Source organism: Megalobrama amblycephala, linkage group LG12 (genome assembly GCF_018812025.1).
Source record: "Megalobrama amblycephala isolate DHTTF-2021 linkage group LG12, ASM1881202v1, whole genome shotgun sequence".
NCBI classification, from domain to species: Eukaryota; Metazoa; Chordata; class Actinopteri; order Cypriniformes; family Xenocyprididae; genus Megalobrama; species Megalobrama amblycephala.
In genome coordinates, this window is record NC_063055.1 from 35,130,170 (window position 1) to 35,149,626 (window position 19,457).

General features: G+C 40.3%; 1 protein-coding gene across 1 annotated transcript; it reads right to left on the reverse strand.

Moving 5' to 3' along the window:
• LOC125280532 (beta-microseminoprotein-like) lies at nt 1-6,830 on the reverse strand. Its single transcript, XM_048211107.1, has 4 exons — nt 6,718-6,830; nt 6,539-6,617; nt 6,144-6,261; nt 1-529 (listed from the first exon to the last, which is right to left on the reverse strand). The coding sequence occupies exons 1-4, from the start codon at nt 6,763-6,765 to the stop codon at nt 403-405; spliced, it is 372 nt and encodes a 123-aa protein (XP_048067064.1). The 5' UTR covers nt 6,766-6,830; the 3' UTR covers nt 1-402.
• Between the last annotated feature and the right edge of the window lie 12,627 nt (nt 6,831-19,457).

Consider the following 19,457-nt stretch of genomic DNA (forward strand, 5'->3'; position numbering starts at 1 on the left):
TTTATTGTGATGTGTAATGAGAATATTTTATTTTATTTAATTATGAAATAAACATACAAAAATCTTAATTCAATTTAGTAATTTTAACAATTCAGTTAATTAGTAAACAGTACAATCAAATCATAAACAATAAGGTATCTGGAATGTATTTCATACTTTTTCATTATAAATTTTACAGATATAAGATGTTCTCTTATTAGCTTTAGTTTAAAAATAACAGCTTTTTCTTTTCAAGTAAGAAGGAAAGCCTTGAATGCCAAACCTTTTGGTTAACAAGATTTAACCTTTTTTATTTGTGTAATTAATTACAATTGGTAGTCCAGTTTGGATCCAAAAGCAGTTTATATTGATTCTAGTCAAAATACATACACATCACTGATTTGTATTTTCAGTCATTGGAAATTATTTTAGAACAGCACCATAGCCACACCCAAATGTGGGATCTTCTGGATGAAACACTTTAAATGTGCATGTGCTGTAATCATACTTCACAATGCAGCCTTCAGTCTTGATTATCACTCTACCCATCCTACAACAAAAAGGACATATTACTTAGCACATACACTTATTAACCGAAAACTGTGATATGAAGCTGTTTTAATACAAAAAGGTGAATGCAACATTTTGTGAAAAAGAAGTATACTTTAAAAAAGTACTTAAGGAAATAATATACTTTATATTAAATGCCATTATTTAAACGTAATCATGTTTTTTTTATCCACTTAAGACTTAAGTAAATGTTCATGTACTCAAATATATTTGTAATGATAAAGTTGCAATTTAAAATATATTAACTTTAAATGTAATATTGAACAACACACTACAGTTAAAATTATAATCAAGTATTTTACCTCTGCTTTAGTTTGTTAGTCAACACATCAAAATACGTGTACTTCTGTACAACAAAAGATTATTGAAACATATTTATTTAAAATGTCCTTTACGGTAAGATTTTAATTTGACATTATTATAAAGTGCACTTTTATACTTAAGAAACAGTCATGAAAGTGTCTCTTTAAATACACTTAAGTTGTCTTTTATTTCATAAATATTATATATCTGCAAGTACAGTTTTTGTAAAATAAAATTTTAGATTTAATGTAAATTATAAATGCACATTCAATATAATTAAGCGCACTTATTTTTCACAAGAGAATACTTTTACAGCATTTATTAATCTTAGTTATTATTACTGTTTACATATACTGATACATATTAACCATTTCAAGTTATTGATAAATTAACAGTTAATTTAATATGAATGATCATGAATTACCAATGAACACTAGAATATTTACAAATGAACATTATCCTTGACTACTAAATGCTGTAAAAAAAAAAAAAAAAAAAAAAAAAAAAAAAAATTGCATTACCTTATGTTTAGAGATGCACCGATACCATTTTTTAAGGGCCAAATACGAGTACCGATACTTTTATTCTAGTACTCGCCTATACATTTATTAATTTTTCTCTCTCTCTCTTTTGGTGATGTTGCCGTTTTACAAGCACAAAACAGTGAGACTAATGAATGTAGGACAGCTTCTTTATTATTACTCTAAGTTTGTGACAAGCACATAAAAATTATTCCTTTTTTCATTAAAGCACAAAAATTTCAGTGTCCAATAACTTTCAAAAGGCATAATTACCAATAATATATATAATTCTTGTTATATAAAAAGAAATTTACAAATAAATTACAAACAATACAACAAATACTATAGAGATAATTAAATAAACTTGTTTTTCAGATACAGTAGGTTTATTTATCATGTATACATTTATTTAACATTTTGTTAAAATTAATGACAAATAGGCTACGGTCCCTTTAAGACCGAATCCATGGTTCCCATTCAGTCGGTCACGTTCGGCGTACGTCGGACAGACCGACGAATAGGAATCTCGCTAAAGAGGCCAATCTACTTCGAGTGTAACTAAAACAAGCCAATGCACTTTGGCATGCTTGGGACAGACGCACTGGCACACAGCTGGCCCTGGAGCCTTCGCAAATATGCATTTCCCCCAGTGAGCCTATTTGCACAGACCCTGTGCAAAGTCAGGGAGGACGAGGAGCAGGTCTTGTTAGTTGCACCCTATTGGCCCAACCAGACCTGGCTCCCAGAACGCTCACTCCTCGCGACAGCCCCTCCCTGGCCCATTCCTCTGAGGAATGACCTTCTTACTCAGAGACGGGGCACTCTTTGGCACCCACGTCCAGACCTCTGGAAACTCCATGTCTGGTCCCTGGACGGGACGCAGAGGTTCTAGGTGACTTATCCCCTGAGGTACTTAACACCATCACTTCGGCATGTGCACTGTCTATGAGACGTGCTTACGCCTCAAAGTGGAACATGTTCGCGAGTGGTGCTCTTCTCGACGAGAAGACCCCCGAAGATGCTTGATCAGAGTCGTGCTTTCCTTCTTGCAGCAAGGGTCTCCCTCCACCCTCAAAGTCCATACTGCTGCTATCTCCGCTTACCACGACCACATACAGGTGCTGGTCATATAATTAGAATATCGTGAAAAAGTTCATTTTTTTTTATTGTAAATTATTTTTAAAAATGAAACTTTCATATATACTAGATTCCCTACATGTAAAGTAAAACATTTCAAAAGTTTTTTTTTTTTTTTTTTAATTTTGATGATTAGAGCATACAGCTCATGAAAGTCCAAAATCCAGTATCTCAAAATATTAGAATATTTCCTAAGATCAATCAAAAAATGGATTTTCAAAACAGAAAAGTTCAGGTTCTTTAAAGTATGTTCATTTGTACACTCAATACTTGGTCGGCAGCACATATTACAGCAAATGACTTGCTCTAGCACAAATTACAGCATCAGTGAAGTGTGGCATGGAAGTGATCAGCCTGTGGCACTGCTGAGGCACTATTGAGCCTTCAGATCATCTGTATATTGTTGGATCGACTGTTTCTCATCTTTCTCTTGAAAATGTCCCATAGATTCAGGGGTCAGGCATGTTGGCTGGCCAATAAAGCACAGTAATTTCATGGTCAGCAAACCACTTGGAAGTGGTTTTTGCACTGTGGGCAGGTGCTAAAGTCCTGCTGGAAAAGGAAATCAGCATCTCCATAAAGCTTGTCAGCAGATGGAAGCATAAAGTGCTCCAAAATCTCCTGGAAGATGGCTGCATTGACTTTGCACTTGATAAAACACAATGGACCAACACCAGCAGACGTCACGGCCCCCAAATCTTTACTAACTTTAGAAACTTCCCACTAGACTTCAAGCAGCTTGGATTCTATGCCTCTCCAGTCTTCCTTCAGACTCTGGGACCATGATTTCAACATGAAATGCAAAATTTACTTTTATTTGAAAAGAGGACTTTCGACCACTGTTCACTGTCCAGTTCTTTTTCTCCTTAGCCCAGGTAAGATGCTTCTGACATTGTTTCTGTTTGAGAAGTGGCTTGGTAGTCCTTTTCCTGAAGATGTCCGAGTGTGGTGACTCTTGATGCACTGACTCCGGCTTCATTCTACTCATTGTGAAGCTCTCCCAAGTGTTTGAATCGGCTTTACTTGACAGTATTCTCAAGCTTGTGGTTATCCCTGTTGCTTGTGCACCTTTGCCTACCCAATTTCTTCCTTCTAGTCAACTTTGCATTTAATATGCTTTGATACATCACTCTGTAAACAGCCACCACATTCAGTAATGACCATCTGTGACTTACTCTCTTTGTGGAGGGTGTCAATGATTGTCTCCTGGACCATTGCCAAGTCAGCAGTCTTCCCCATTAGTGTGGTTTCAAAGAACATGAGATACCCGAAATTTATACTGTAGGGATGGTCATTTAATGAAACTCAAATGTAAATATTCTAATATTTTGAGATACTGGATTTTGGACTTTCATAAGCTGTATGCTCTAATCATCAAAATGAAAAAAAAAAAAAAAAAAAAAAACTTTTGAAATGTTTTACTTTACATGTAGGGAATCTAGAATATATGAAAGTTTCATTTTTAAAAATAATTTACAATAAAATTAACTTTTTCACGATATTCTAATTATATGACCAGCACCTGTAGATGGCAAAACTGTTGGTCAGCACGACCTGGTCGTCAGGTTCCTTAGGGGGTCGAGACGGTTAAATACTCCTCGACCCCCCTCCATACCCTCTTGGGACCTTGCTCTGTTGCTTCGATCACTTCAGATTGCTCCCTTTGAGCTTTTGCAGTCAGCAGACTTAAAGATTCTGTCTGAAGACTTTGCTGCTGGTTGCATTGGCCTCCATCAAGAGGGTAGGGGACCTGCAGTCATTTTCGGTCGACAAATCGTGCCTTGAGTTCGGGCCAGGTGACAGCCACGTAGTACTGAGACCCCGCCCTGGCTACGTGCCCAAGGTTCCTACCACTCCCTTCAGGGACCAGGTAGTGAGCCTGCAAGCACTGCCCTCGGAGGAGGCAGACCCAGCCCTGGCTTTGCTCTGTCCAGTTCGTGCCTTGCGACTGTACATAGACAGAACTCAAAGCTTCAGGACCTCAGACCAGCTCTTTGTCTGTTACGGAGGCCAGCAGAAGGGAAAGGCTGTCTCCAAGAAGAGGATGGCCCACTGGATAGTGGATGCCATCGACCTGGCTTACCAAGCTCAGGGCGTGCCCTGCCCACTTAGGTTGCATGCACACTCTACGAGAGGTGTCGCATCCTCCTGGGTGCTGGCTTGTGCGCCTCATTGACAGACATAGGCTGGGTTCCATATGTGTGACCCTACGGGGATCCCTTATGGCTGGTTCCACGGTTGCTCCTAAACGTAGCCTGTGTTTTTCCTCCGGGAGAACCCACCCCTCGTCGGGTTGGAGTCACCCCAGTTCTTCCATATGTAGCACAACCTACAAGGTTAGTCCATATGTATTCCTCCACATAACTCCTTCGGGGAAGGATGTGGCTTCCGCAGCGTTCCTTTCCTAACGGATGGGTACGCTTTCCCAGCGTTATCCAATAGTCTCACTGAATGGGTTTGGGGAACAGCAGTGATCAACACTCTCTGTGTTAGCCCTGTCCCACCGTCCTCAGGCAAGGGGGTTCAGGTGGCTTACAACAGAGCGCTGGAAGGGGGCAGCTCCTGTGGCGCTTTGGTAGGGATTCCTATTCGTCGGTCTGTCCGACATACGTCGAATGTGACTGACTGAATGGGAACGTCTCGGTTACAAAGGTAACCCTCGTTCCCTGAAGGAGGGAATGGAGACGTACGTCCTGTCGCCACAGTCGTTGTCCTGCTGATGCTGCCGCCTGCTCCGTTCGGCTCCTCAGCGAAAACCTGAAGATGCAACGCACCTGCTGCTCATTTTATACCCACGCTGCGAGGCGAGCAGCTGATGCATATGATTGCATGCCAATGTGCATTGGCTCGTTTTAGTTACACTCGAAGTAGATTGGCCTCTCTAGCGAGATTCCTATTCATCGGTCTGTCCGACGTACGTCTCCATTCCTTCAGGGAACGAGGGTTACCTTTGTAACCGAGACGATACTGACACATATCCTGTTTTCACCCAAATGTTTACATCAACTTAAGGCATAACCAACTGTATTTACGTGAGATACTCGACACGATGGACATTATGACAACTGTGTGTATTTGACCGATCGCGCACTGTCTGAGAGAACTGGGATCGTGCGCAAGAAAGAGAGAGAGCGCGTGCGAGAGAGCGAGCACTTCTGGTCTGTGTCATTCAGCATGATTCCACCTATCCCACCTTCACTAATCGATAAACAATTATGATTGAAAGCATACAGTTCGCAATGTATATGTTGTCATCATTAATTTTGAAGTATTTTCACTCCTCTGAGGCTGACATTGTTTCTGCTGCTGCCGCTGGTGTCTCAGGTACGTCACGTGATGTATCGGGCGTATTTTACGAGCAGGCCTACGAGTACAAGTACATGAGCTTGGTATGGGCCTGATACATACTAGTATCTAGTGCATCCCTACTTATGTTAACTAATTAAACCTTTTTATAGCTTGATTTTTTTATTTTTATTTTAGTAGATAATAATAGTTAAATTCATGAACGTTATTTGTTATTGTCTCAAGTTTTCTCTGACTGAAACTGACGGACATGTCTAAATTATTTAGTTTTAAAGAACAACATATTTGGTTTTGTTTTGACAACAATTAACATGTTAAATGATTTACGTGTCGCAGCATTCCATCATTGTGGAGGAACATGTGCATCTGGTGCATCTGTCGTTTGTCCAAGCACTTCCTATTGGATGCCGGGATTTAGCATAGCCTTCCTTACAATATTTTGCCCCTATATAAAAAAATTTACAATAATTGTGTTAATAGTTAGGACATTAAATACAGTTTCCTTGAAACATTTATAAATTTTGATATTTTACCTAAATATTTGTTTTGCTGCAAAACAGCAGGGCAATGATTAACTCATGACGCTCTAATGAATCATGCACTTGTATTCCAAATTTTGACTTCATGTTGATTTTAAAAGGCTTTAAAATGTCTTAGTAGTGCATAAAAATATTCATTCACAATATGCAAAATATGCTATTATGTGTATGTGTTTTATTTACCTGGTTTTAGAAGGTCACGGTAACAAGAATCGCTTAAGGAGACAAAGGCACAAAATACCAAAACCAGAGCCAAAGATGTCTGTAAAGAGAAAACTAGGAACTTGTAGAAAAAATTGTACAGTACATGTTTTGTATAAATTCTGTATTGTATTGATCAGCAGCATTACTATTAAACTTACCATTATTGTAAGTTCAGCACAGATGATGGTCCGATGAAATGCAGTCATAGCACATTGGGTCTTTTTAAACAAAACAGAAGAGGGCGGAACATCTGGCCAAACTACATGATCACATGATCAATTTGTTTGATTATTGACTTTAACAAGATCTTTGCACTTTTGTGCAGCAAAATATGTTTCATGTCTTCAGTGTATGCGTGATGAGCCTCTTAGTACCTTTATGGATATAGAATAAGTGAAATTGATTTTTGTGAATATTTGTAGCATTTTGTAAAATGATATATGAATAATTTTTATTTTATCATATCATTTTACAAAACTGTTTTGCGCATGTGCTATTGAAGTCACAAATCATCAACTCTCGATGCTGTTCTCTTTCTTCATAACTCGTAGCCTACTGAGAATGAAATGTGTGTAAATAGTTGAGCAACTGCGCAAACTTTGTTTTGAAGTTTAGTGTTTGAGTTCCAGGGGAATATTGTTTCACCTGTTCAACCACATCAAAGTTTTATAATTAGTAGGCCTAAGTCCGTGCTTTTTCTCTTTTTTTCCTTGCGTGCTGAGGGGGCTGCTGTGCCTTGGTGAAACTGTGTTTGTAGCCTACATGTAGCCTATTTTTTTAAAATTATCTTTGCAAGCAATCATAAATACAGCATATTGCAAAAAAAAAGAAAATAGACCTCGGGTTCGGGCTTAAGTTTAAAGACCGTGCAGACCTCTAGGCTGTGCCTCGGCTGCACTTTGGTCTATCAGACCACATCTCAGTGTTCCTCTACACAGTCTACAGGCAGCAGTAGATGTGAAAGAAATGCATAAAAGTGTTGTTAATTCAGCCAGCGCACATTGTAGCGGATGTCCAAATAGGGTCATATGTTACTGTTGACTGTGTGTTGCAATATTAATGGAGTACTTTAAAGTAATCCAGTTACAACATTGAACATTTTTATAGTCTAAATGTGATTTAGATTTATTGTAATGTGTTTTTTTATTTTTTTGTTTGTGAATTACTTTGAGTCATACCAAGAACAAGATGATTGTTTTTGAAATTTCTTTATTTGTTTGTTTTCAGTTCTTACATCTGGTGTTTGACATCTTCATATCAGTCATCCGATTCAATTGTGAATGAGGAATCGATGTTCTGAATCTGAATAAACCATCAGTCAGTGAAATCAAGAACTTGCTTGTGTATTACTGGAGGGAGCGACACACATACCTTCTGTTTACGTCCTGTTTTCTGGTGAAGTCCAAACTTGTCGATTGTCAAGTCCTGGTATCTGAACGCAAATGCCATTGCCATGCCAATATCAGATTGTATGAGTTCAAAAATCGACTAGTTTGGACTTCACCGGAAAAACTGGAGGTAAACAAAGGTAAGTGCGCTGGCTGAGTTGACATAACTTTTATAAATTTCTTTCACATCTACTGCAGTCAGATTCACTGTGTTTACTCAGAAGAAATCACTTCAAAAGGTGCAATGACATTTCAAAGATGATTTAAACGTGCTTTTAGCCTCTTACTTGCCCTGATTCAGTCAACTGTGTGCAAATTTTAAAAGGAGGATAACACTGTGTAGGAAAAAATGATTGTTGTTTGCACTCCGAATTTACAAACAACAGAGCTAAATGTTGAAATTGACCGGAATTCCCCTTTAACAATACAAACCGGGGTGTTTAAAACTCCTGCTCTGAGAAGGGACTGTACTGTGGACCAGGGACGGATTATGGGTTGTGTGGGCCCCTGGGTAAAACGTTCGCGAGGCCCACATGTATAAATCTGACGATGGTATAAGGTGCAACAAATAGACCCAACAAGAAATATGATGCGCTCAAAATAATATGTGCTGTGAATTTCTTGCCAACTAGAGCCACGGCTGGCAAATGATAAATGAAACCTATTGTCCTACCTTAAAACTTCGTAGCTACAGTTAATGTTATCGTTAGCTGTGTGATCCTTTTGTCTTCTTGCCGGCTCATGGAAGTCTTTATCAGTTTAAATTTGCGATTGTAGATCTACTTTTATTACATTACTTTTCGTTCTTTTACTTTATGCCATATATAACAACCGATATGACAACTTTAGCACATTTATCAGCTATACATTCATTCAGTGTTTCCCATTAATGACCCTGTACTGCCGCCACCGTTTCATAATGAACTGAACATTTAAAACATACTACGTTTTACAACGAGCTAAAATCGAAACCGTGATATGGCTTTGTGCCTATATAAAACAGCAAAAGACAGCGATTAATTATATATACACTCTGTCTGTGCTGCGTGTTTTAAAGAGAAGTGCGCACATCTGCGCACGCGATCGGCTGGTGATCTGGTGATCAAAATAAAAGCTCAAGGATTTATCTTTTAAAAAGAAATCGTACAAAAGTATTGTAAAAAAGATGTTTGAACCCTTTTTAATGTCCAGGTACAAGTCAATGCTGTTTCTTTGTTCAATTTGCACACTGTACATGGGTTGAAGCTCTTAATTTTGAGTTTCCAGAGAGCACCAGATTGATGCATTTAACCTTAAAATTTTCAAAATTTTCTTCCGGGGGGGCATGCCCCTGGACCCCCCTAGAGCTGGTACATCCAACAAAGTTTTACAAATTACAGTGTCAAATAATGTACATTTTCTGAACAAGAATACGTCAACAAAAGCTCCTTTCATGTCAGTAAAGCTGTTAATAGAAAATTAAATTGTCTTTGGACAAATATAGATTTGGTCTAAGCCCCGAATGTTTACAATGTCTGGCTCCGCCCCTGATCATCCCATTTCTATTCAGCAGCCTGGTTATTACCATGGGAAAAGATCCAACCGCTGGGTTAAAACAACCCAATTGCTGGGTTTGTCCATTTTCAACCCAACTTGGGTTGTTTTTAACCCAGCATTGTTTAGAGTGTAACAACATCTTTCTCACAAAGTAACAGGCTGGTGGGAGTCTGTACTACGGTATGATTTTACCTCAAAATCCAACAATTTGACACAAAATGATAACTGCAAATCCATGTTTCTCTGCCTGGAGTCCAGCTGTTTCGAGAGAGGGCTGGCGCAAAATGCGGCATCGGCATCTCGCAGCGGCACTTCCGGCGGCATCTCCAGCGGCCAGGGACTTCTTCGGCAGCTGTCGCTAGAGCGGCATCTCCAGCGGCCGCGGCATTGGCATCTCATAGCGGCACTTCCGGCGGCATCTCCAGCGGCCAGTGACTTCTTCGGCAGCTCTCCCTACAGCGGCATCTCCAGCGGCCGCGGCATCGGCATCTAGAGCAGCCAGGGACTTTATTCGGCAGCACCTGCCGCTGGCCATTATAATTCAATGTTGTTTTTTGTTTTATTTTAAAAACTACATTTAATCAAAATAACATAATATAACAGAAGACTATCATTTGTAAGCATTTATCACAAATTTTGTTAATAACGTTCTGATGCTCCACTACATAAGAGAAAGTTAATCACATGTTTTGATAAAATAAAACTGCAGTGTTATCCATTGCTTTGAAATGCACATGAATATAAACTGATATTTTGTTAATACAGAAATTAATTTCTGATAGACTATGCTGCACAAAGCTGAAATTGCGGCATCTCGTAGCGGCATTTCAGGTGGCATCTCCAGCAGCCACGGATATTCTTCTAATTTTAAAAGGCTACATTGCAACAAAATAGCATTATATATCACAGGACTGTCATTTGTAAGCATTTATCATTAATTTTGTTATGTAGGCCTTTTCTGACGCTGCAGTTGCTATCAGAGCACGCTGAAATTACTGCGTGTGTATATGACTTATGGTAGCTATATAATGTAATGACAGTCCTGTGTATATAGCAGCTTAATATTAATTTCTTCAAACGTAGTTTTAAAGTGAAAATATTACACCGAATTAGCGGCAGGTGCCACAAACAGCGACAGCTGCCAGAGAAAGTCCGTGGCTGCAGATGCCGCAATTTCAGCAATTTCAGCTTTGTCCATTGGAATAGTAAAACAAGAAACAGATTTTTAAAATCTAATGTTTTCCTAATAATAGAAAAATGTCCCTTTTTTTTGGAAACCATCAGTAGAAAGTCTGTAATTTCATATATATTTCTTATTTTTAGATTTTTAATCTTGAAATTGACCTTTTGACCTTTCAATGGCCTCATTGTTTGTACTTAAAAAATACAAATAAAGTTACATTTATCTGATCAGTCCACACAACAAGAACATCATTCAACGTTAATTTATGTAATATTTCATTTTCTTTCCATAAACCTTTAACAAAATGACCCTGTAACGGGGTGGTAACTGATGTGACGGGGTGGTATGGACGAAGTGTTTCTCTATATGATCTGCTGGTTTTAAACTTTAAAAACTGGGGGAGGGGAGACCTTCAAATTGAGTAAAAAGTGTGTGAGTGAGTGAGTGAATGAGTGAATTAATGAACCAAACATTGTTGCCAAGTCTGCATTTTTCCTGCGAAATTGGGCTAGGCTACTTTTACACTGTTGCCGTGGGTTGTTTTTCATGTCCGCGGGTTGAAGCGAGCCCAAATAACATGATATTTAGCCCTTGGAATGTAAATTTTACCAAAGGAAACCTGCCAAAAAAAAAAAGTTTTACCCCCCAGAATATGATTTTTATCAGGGGACATTTTGGGATGAAATTTACCACCACCGGGGTGGTAAGTTTAAGCTTGACGGGCCCTGCCTAACATGAAAAAGCAACAAATAAACAATGTAAAAAAAATTTGCATAGTTGCCTTCTTTTGTTCTTGGTGGCTATAAGGCTCAAATGATGTCACTTAGGCTTTGTGATGTCATTTAAAGGAACAGAGCATTATTTATAGATAAAACAAGTTAGTGTGACGGGGTGGTAAGTCAAACTGAGGGACGTGCACAAATCATAAAATATTTACCAAAAAAGGTTTATTGTGAATAAATATATTTTGTGTAAACAGGGACACACATATAATCCTGAAAATAGTATATGTTTGAAAAAAAATATATAACTTATTTGGTGATACTTTAGATGCAAGTGTCATGTTGGTTAACGCGGACATGTGAAATTGGCTATGTAATAATGAAAAATGATTAAAAATAGTATGCTAATCTTCAAAAAAAAAAAAAAATTGATCATATATCATGTTAAAAAGAACACTTGAATTAATAACTTTAAGCTTTGGAAACAGACTTTGGGACATTTTTTGTGCCTTATGCATCTGATCAAACGTTGCGGACCCAAATAGCACCCGTTTCGTAGAATGACTCATATACACACGCAGTAATTTCAGCGTGCTCTGATAGCAACTGCAGCGTCAGAAAAGGCCTACATATTAACAAAAATTAATGATAAATGACAGTCCTGTGATATATAATGCTATTTTGTTGCAATGTAGCTTTTTAAAATTAGAAGAATATCCGTGGCTGCTGGAGATGCCACCTGAAATGCCGCTATGAGATGCCGCAATTTCAGCTTTGTGCAGCATAGTCTATCAGAAATTAATTTCTGTATTAACAAAATATCAGTTTATATTCATGTGCATTTCAAAGCAATGGATAACATTGCAATTTTATTTTATCAAAGCATGTGATTTACTTTCTCTTATGTAGTGGAGCATCAGAATGTTATTAACAAAATTTGTGATAAATGCTTACAAATGATAGTCTTCTGGTATATTATGTTATTTTGATTAAATGTAGGCCTAGTTTTTAAAATAAAACAAAAAACAACATTGAATTATAATGGCCAGCGGCAGGTGCTGCCGAATAAAGTCCCTGGCTGCTCTAGATGCCGATGCCGCGGCCGCTGGAGATGCCGCTCTAGCGACAGCTGCCGAAGAAGTCACTGGCCGCTGGAGATGCCGCCGGAAGTGCCGCTATGAGATGCCGATGCCGCGGCCGCTGGAGATGCCGCTGTAGGGAGAGCTGCCGAAGAAGTCCCTGGCCGCTGGAGATGCCGCCGGAAGTGCTGCTGCGAGATGCCGATGCCGCATTTTGCGCCAGCCCCTGCTGGCTGTTTCTGTGAATTGCAATGATCCATTTGCTTCTTTTTTCTGTAGCTTTCTGCAGTCTTTAAATATATACCTCAGGTTTTGTGTCAAAGCTATTTGTACAGTCAAATTAAATATTTACCATCTTATATTCTGCATAATTGTTTTTAAATAAACACTGACAAAAACTATGCAAGTTTTAGGGCTGCACAATATGACGATATATATAACATTGATTGTTTACTAGGATTTAAACCTACCGATATTGTAGTTATATAAAATATTCACAGGCAGATTTGCTTTATGTATTTCCCTGCCGTCAAATCAGACACATGTAAATGTCAGGAAACACGACTCCTGTCTACATGTCAATATCCATGGATTAGGTTTATTTGACAAGTTGTAAGAAACACTTTCGAGCCCAACCTTTAGTGTAATTCGTTTGTTTTACTCGCGTTTTCGCAGTTTCCCCTATTAAATCCAGTCATGCAGCAGGTTCTTTTGCCACTCATTCCAGCTGAGGGAGCGTGTTCCGCCGGGAAAGTACGGTGACCGGGAGGGGACATGTTCGGTTCACTTAGTTTTGTCGTGGCCACGACATATAAACTCGTGGGAACGTGATAATATGTCGTGGCCGCAAGATATTAATTCGTGGGAACGTGATAATAAGTCGTTCTCTCACCATATGATCTCGATATACATCGTGTGGCCACAAGATCGTTTTGTCGAGGTAACAACATCCTTATGTTGCGCGTTGTTTACACATGTAACTCGTGGCCATGAGAAATGGATGTCGTTCCCTCAATATAATGAAGTCGTGGCCACGAGAAAAATATATCGTTCCCTCACCATATGATCTCGAGGCCACGACTTTACATCGCGTGGCCACGACATAAGGATGTCGTTACCTCGACAAAATGATCTCGTGGCCACGACTTATTATCACGTTCCCACAAATTAATATCTTGTGGCCACGACATATCCCTGATAGCACACGTACATCTTAGGGTGTTTGCTCATCTGGAATACGTCTATAGGACATTTCCTGTCAGATGTCAAATAGACGTTTAGAAGATTTCTTTAAAATGTTTATGATTTAGAATGTATGTTAAACTGACATCTAAAAGACGTCTATTAGATGTTTGTAAACAGCAGATGCTTTCCAGATGAAGTGATCTTTAACAGACATCTTGCAGACGTACGTGTGCTATCTGGGATTATCACGTTCCCACTAGTTTATACCGTATGTCGTGGCCACGACAAAACTAAGTGAACCGAACATGTCCCCTCCCGGTCACCGTAAATATAGAACCCAGTGATGGGGTCGCTGTTCTGATACACTGGGATACACTAAAAATCAGGGGCCGTATTCACAAAACATCATCTTAAGGCTAAAAGTAGCTCCTAACTTGCTGATTTAGGAGAAACTCTAAAAATAATGGGCGTCAGTCGTAATTTTAGGAGTCCTAAATTTTTGCTCTAAGAGTATTTCACAAAGTATTTTATCGATAAAACTAGTTCCTAAATCTGTGAAATGCTAGGAGCAGTCAAGAGGACTCCAAGTCACTAAGACCAAATTACAAACAGTCCTACTCTACCCAAAGACACTGTACACCATTGAGAGAATAGCAGTAGAGCCTTGGGTGCCGAAGCTTTTCTTCATAAATGCAATACATTTTGATTTATAGATTTGAATCTACGATGAGACGCCAAATATATATATATATTAACTGTATATACTAGTTTAACTAGTGACACTTAGCCTACATTTTAAAACCTTTATGGCAACAATAAGGCAACATTTTATTTTGACTATGGCAACATTTGTATTTTAAAACCTTTATTTTAATGTGGAAACATGACACTTCATTCTACAATGTTTCTATGATTAAATTGCTGACTCCTCCCCCATCAGCCAATCACTGTGTGTATAGTCCATAGCAACGAGGTCAACCCCACCCTTACTCTTAGCTTAAGACTTCAGTCTATTCATCTCAGCAGCAGCTTTGTGAATAGGTTTTAAGAGAAAACTCTTAGCTAAGAACTTTTACTGCTATTTAGGAGAACTCTTAGTGGTAAGATAAAATGTTTTGTGAATACGGTCCCAGGTCAAGTGGTAAATGAGTACTTTCAAAGAAAAAGAGAATTTATGTTGTTCAGACACTAACACATGCCGTTACACTCTTTGGTTTATGAGGACTTTGGCATAGTCCCCATATTACCCTTAGGTTCGGGAAGCCCAGGTGAAATGTCCGGCGTGTTGTCCATGTAAACCACATAACCAGAGGTGGGTAGTAACGAAGTAAATTTACTTCGTTACATTTACTTGAGTAGTTTTTTTTTTTTTTTTTTGAAAATTTGTACTTTTAAGAGTAGATTTAAATGTGGGTACTTTTACTTTAACTTGAGTACATTTCTAATGAAAAATCTGTACTTTTACTTCGCTACAATGGGCGACGTTCCTCTCGTTACTTTATTTTAATGCAATACTGTACATGTTAAGAAATGCGTAGTTTATTCCAAGCGCGCTGTCTCTTTTTTCATGAACGATGCCCCATTCACAAATGAATCACTCTATTGAGTCGATTCTGTTCAAAGACTTGATCAAACAAGTTTGCAAAACTGTCTAAATTGGTTTGCGAATGATTCATTTCCTGCACGCACTGAATCGTCTGAAGCTGTTTCTAATTCTCACTCAGAGCGTTGGATGAAGTGGCAGTGGACCTATAGTCAATTAAAAGCAAATCTGCAAATGCATCATATTGTTTGCCAGCGATGAAGATCTTTATTAGCTGAACTGCGTATGATGTCTGGGAACAATTCCACACAGGTATCGATTTCATTTGATTTCAATTCATACAGAGCCAATAGCCGACATTTTACAACCAAACAGACTATTACGCCATGATAACAGTGTGTAGCATTTCTTTACCATTTTTATGGACATATATCTTAATTTATACATTAAATAAGATACCATTGTTCAGAGAAATGAACACCCGCGGTTGCACAGTGGCGGTGCCGGTGACCGGTTCGTCTTGAAAATGAACCCCTTTGCGTACGTTGATACAGTTAAGCAGTTTATACGCACCTGCAGAAATATACATTTTATTACATATTGGAGAACGTCTCAGGTTACGCATGTAACCATGGTTCCCTGAGAACAGGGAACGAGACTCTGCGCTGATTGCGCTATGGGGAATGTGACTCGTGTTCGAAATGCCAAAAATCACAGCACTCCAATCCTATTGGCCGGCGACAGCCTATGACGTCAAACGACGCAAACCGTGACGTATAAAGGGAGCGCCTGAGGAAGCAGTCAACATCTTTTTGTCTTTGAGGGACTGTTCAGCAGGCATCTCGAAGCATGGCTGGAAAGCGCAGAGTCTCGTTCCCTGTTCTCAGGGAACCATGGTTACATGCGTAACCTGAGACGTTCCCTTTTGAAAGGGAACTTCAACTCTGCGCTGATTGCGCTATGGGGAACGATATACCCACGCCACCATGCTAGAGGAGAATGCATGCCCAAAATGTCTGGACAAACGACCGGCAGTTCCAGGGAAAAACCGGGAGCAATTTCTCCAAGGCTGTCAGTGACAGCATTCCCTACGGCCAACAGCCCAAGCTGAGCCTAAAAGAGTCCTTCCGTAAAAGGCCTGCCAAGGCTGCTCGAGCATCTGGGACCAATAAACCATAGAAAGTGGTCCCTCTAAGGGAATGTGGCCAAGAGTCCAAAAGGAATCCTGGCCAGTCACTAGGGGGGGACAAAATCACCCCTAATGCCACCAAGGAGGCCTTACTAATCTAGGGAAAGCCAATCCTAGCCTGGCCAACCTTGTCTGATACACAGAATCTCCAAGCGCAAACTCCAAAGAGGAGAGCAGGAAAGAGCGACTGTGAAAAGGCAGTAAGCAACTCAAACCCACACGCAGAGATGGGCATCCTGGAGAGCGGAACTCAGCTGAGCGCTATAAAACCTTGTATGAGGGGAGTACGACCACTCATCCTAGGATCTACTCAGCTTCTAATAAAAGTGCTGAGGAGGCTGTGCGCTAGAAAAAAACCCTGGTACAGGGGAGCACAAACCAGCCTGGGGCCAGTCTGAATGGGAGATTTCACAGAAGTCTACAACCAATGACCAGCTTAGGGAGCTAAGCACAATTACACAGTCAACCCAAAGGGAAGTACGAAGCTCAACCTAACAGACAGACCATACTGTAGGCACATAGCCATGGAGGCCGACCAGAAGGGGCCTACAACATAACTAAAGTTCTTATAATGAACTAATATCACAACAAGAACCCAGTCCATAAGGTGGTATTCAGGATGGCCCATAAGGCCATTCAACTGAAAACATAGCATGCTAAGCACATGACCAACCAAATGATTAGGTAGCTGTGAGTGCCCACGAAACAGCCCATCCAACACAATCCAACGAGCAGTGTACTCGGTAAAAGCACCTTTCTACTCTTTAAGCAAGAGGAGTACAGCGTACGCCATCACGCGCTAAAGAAGGCCTCATGGGCCTATAACCTCAGCAGACACGTGGCATCAGTTCGTGGCAGTGTTATCCTTAAGGAAGCAAATGCACTCGAAATGTACTCAGTAAAAGTACCTTTTACTCTCTAAGCGAGAGGAGTACAAAGCCAAACTCCATCGTGTTAGCAAAGGAGGCCTGTGAAAGCCTACGACTCGTGAAACATGCGGCGTCAGCTAGTGCAATCACGATTCACCCATGGTGAAGAGACATACAAAAAACCTACACAAAGCTGTGCCAACATGCAGAACAAAAGGAGGCCCTGATGAGGGCCTACAACCTCCATGAACACATGGTAACAACCAGTGGTAACTTATGACAAATGCCAGCCAACAGGCCAGTACTCGAAAGACCCATAGGTAGGAGAAGTACACACTACGCCACAGAACTCAACGAAAAGCCTGAACTAAGGCTTATTCGTACGGAGGGGGCGTGGCCAATGGCGGCATGTGTCATAAGACATGACTTAACCATGGAGAGAATCTAGATATAACCAACCCAGCTGGGCCAACACAGAGGCTACAAAGGAGGCCTGGTAAGGCCTACTACTTTTAAGCACCATGTGGCGCCAGCCCGTGGTCATAACAGGGCCAATGCTCAAAGGGGACCAGTTCTAGACCCTACACGATAACTGTGGGGAACTAGCTACACAACCTGAGCTTAAGCCTACACATTCCAACAGGCAATGTACATATAAATATGCTATCACGGTCTAAGGAAGGCCTATAAGGCCTAACACCTCAAATAACGTGAGCATAAGCCTGAGGCAGTGCTAAAAAGCGTGAGCAAACTAGTGATCGTAAACCAACAGCGCCCCAAAAACAAGCTGTAATAAAGAGAGGCTATAATAAAGAGCCAACAATCTAACAGCAAGTGTAAAACAGCTGCTGTGGTCATGATCGACTGGAGGAAGTCGAGAATATACTATTCTAACCAGAATAGGACTCTCTACACTCACCCCGAGTGTGCAATCCAACAGGTGATGCACTCAGTGAAACACAAACCCTAACCGGGGAGTACAATAAAACACCACATTCATAGACAGAGGCCAGTCACAGCCTACTATCACAGAAACAGGTGTTAACCTGTGGCAGCACTAGAGTAAGCTCACATAAATATGAAGGGGAATATGGGCAAAAACGGCCACCAACTCCCTTAGAACTAGGAACTATACGACCACAAGGGGATAGTAAATAACAGGGGAATGTAAACAAACAAACACCTAACCTAGCTCTAGCCTAGCCGCTTGCTAAGGCCTACTGGGCCAAGCAAAGCTTGGGCTTCATCTTGAAACCTTCAAGTATGAGGAGAAAATGAAGCACTGCAAGCAAACAGTGCCAGGCGGCTGATAAGCCATCCTATACACAAATAACTGAAGCGATGAGTGCTAACTCAAACCAAACTAAAGTATTAGCTGAGAAGCTACTCTAACATAGGAGGCTACAAAATAGTGGCCATAAAGCGGCCTGCATGTTTTGAAAACTAGCCAACCTAATGCTAGTTATTTTGCCCAAAAAAAAGCCCCTTCTAACTTTACTGACTACATGCTCAGGAAAGCTATACAGGAGAAACAAAGTCCACACTTTTTATAAACATAAAAATATGGACCCAGCTTACCTTCCTGCGGCTCGTAGAACAAAGATATTCCCTCCTTATTTAAAGCATGAAGAAGGAAGAAATCAAAAGGTCTTTAAAGCCTAAAAGCACTTTCACTATCAAGCCAGAAGGCAGCCTTAGAAAAAGGCCAGCCGACAGCTTAACTGTAAAAACACCTGAGCAAGTAGAAATATATATATGTATATATATTTATGGGAGGTGAAAGAAGAAGAAGAGGAGAGGGTAGATAAAATCGCCCTTAAATAGCTGGGGAATCGATTACAAACGCAATGGTGTTTACAATCGATCACCCATTACTCTTGTTTCTTCCTCCTCCCGTCTGTCTGGCTCAGATCCAAATCTGAACGGCCAGGAGGGTTTTCCATGCCCTCCCGATCTCAAACGCGGAGATCAGGAGAGAATGGAAAGTCTATGGGAGCCGCAATATTCATGGACAGAAAGGAACCGTTCGTCGAACCGTCCGCGCGCGGCTCCTTTCTTAACGCACACTCACGGCAGCTGCAGTCTGCCGAAAAGCACGTCCCAAAAACACAGCGGCTCACATACCCAGCAGCCAGAGGAGCTGTCGCTGTCGGACGCGGCGACATCGAACACGGACGTCACAGTCATCTAACAATACACCCTCG

Excerpts from the sequence above, each read along its gene's own strand:
- LOC125280532 (XM_048211107.1), bottom strand. The coding sequence starts at position 6,765 with ATGACTGCATTTCATCGGACCATCATCTGTGCTGAACTTACAATAATG. Across the intron at positions 6,618-6,717 it reads GTGCTGAACTTACAATAATG|ACATCTTTGGCTCTGGTTTT; the intron begins GTAAGTTTAATA and ends TTCTCTTTACAG. Across the intron at positions 530-6,143 it reads ATGATGGAATGCTGCGACAC|GATGGGTAGAGTGATAATCA; the intron begins GTAAATCATTTA and ends TTTTTGTTGTAG.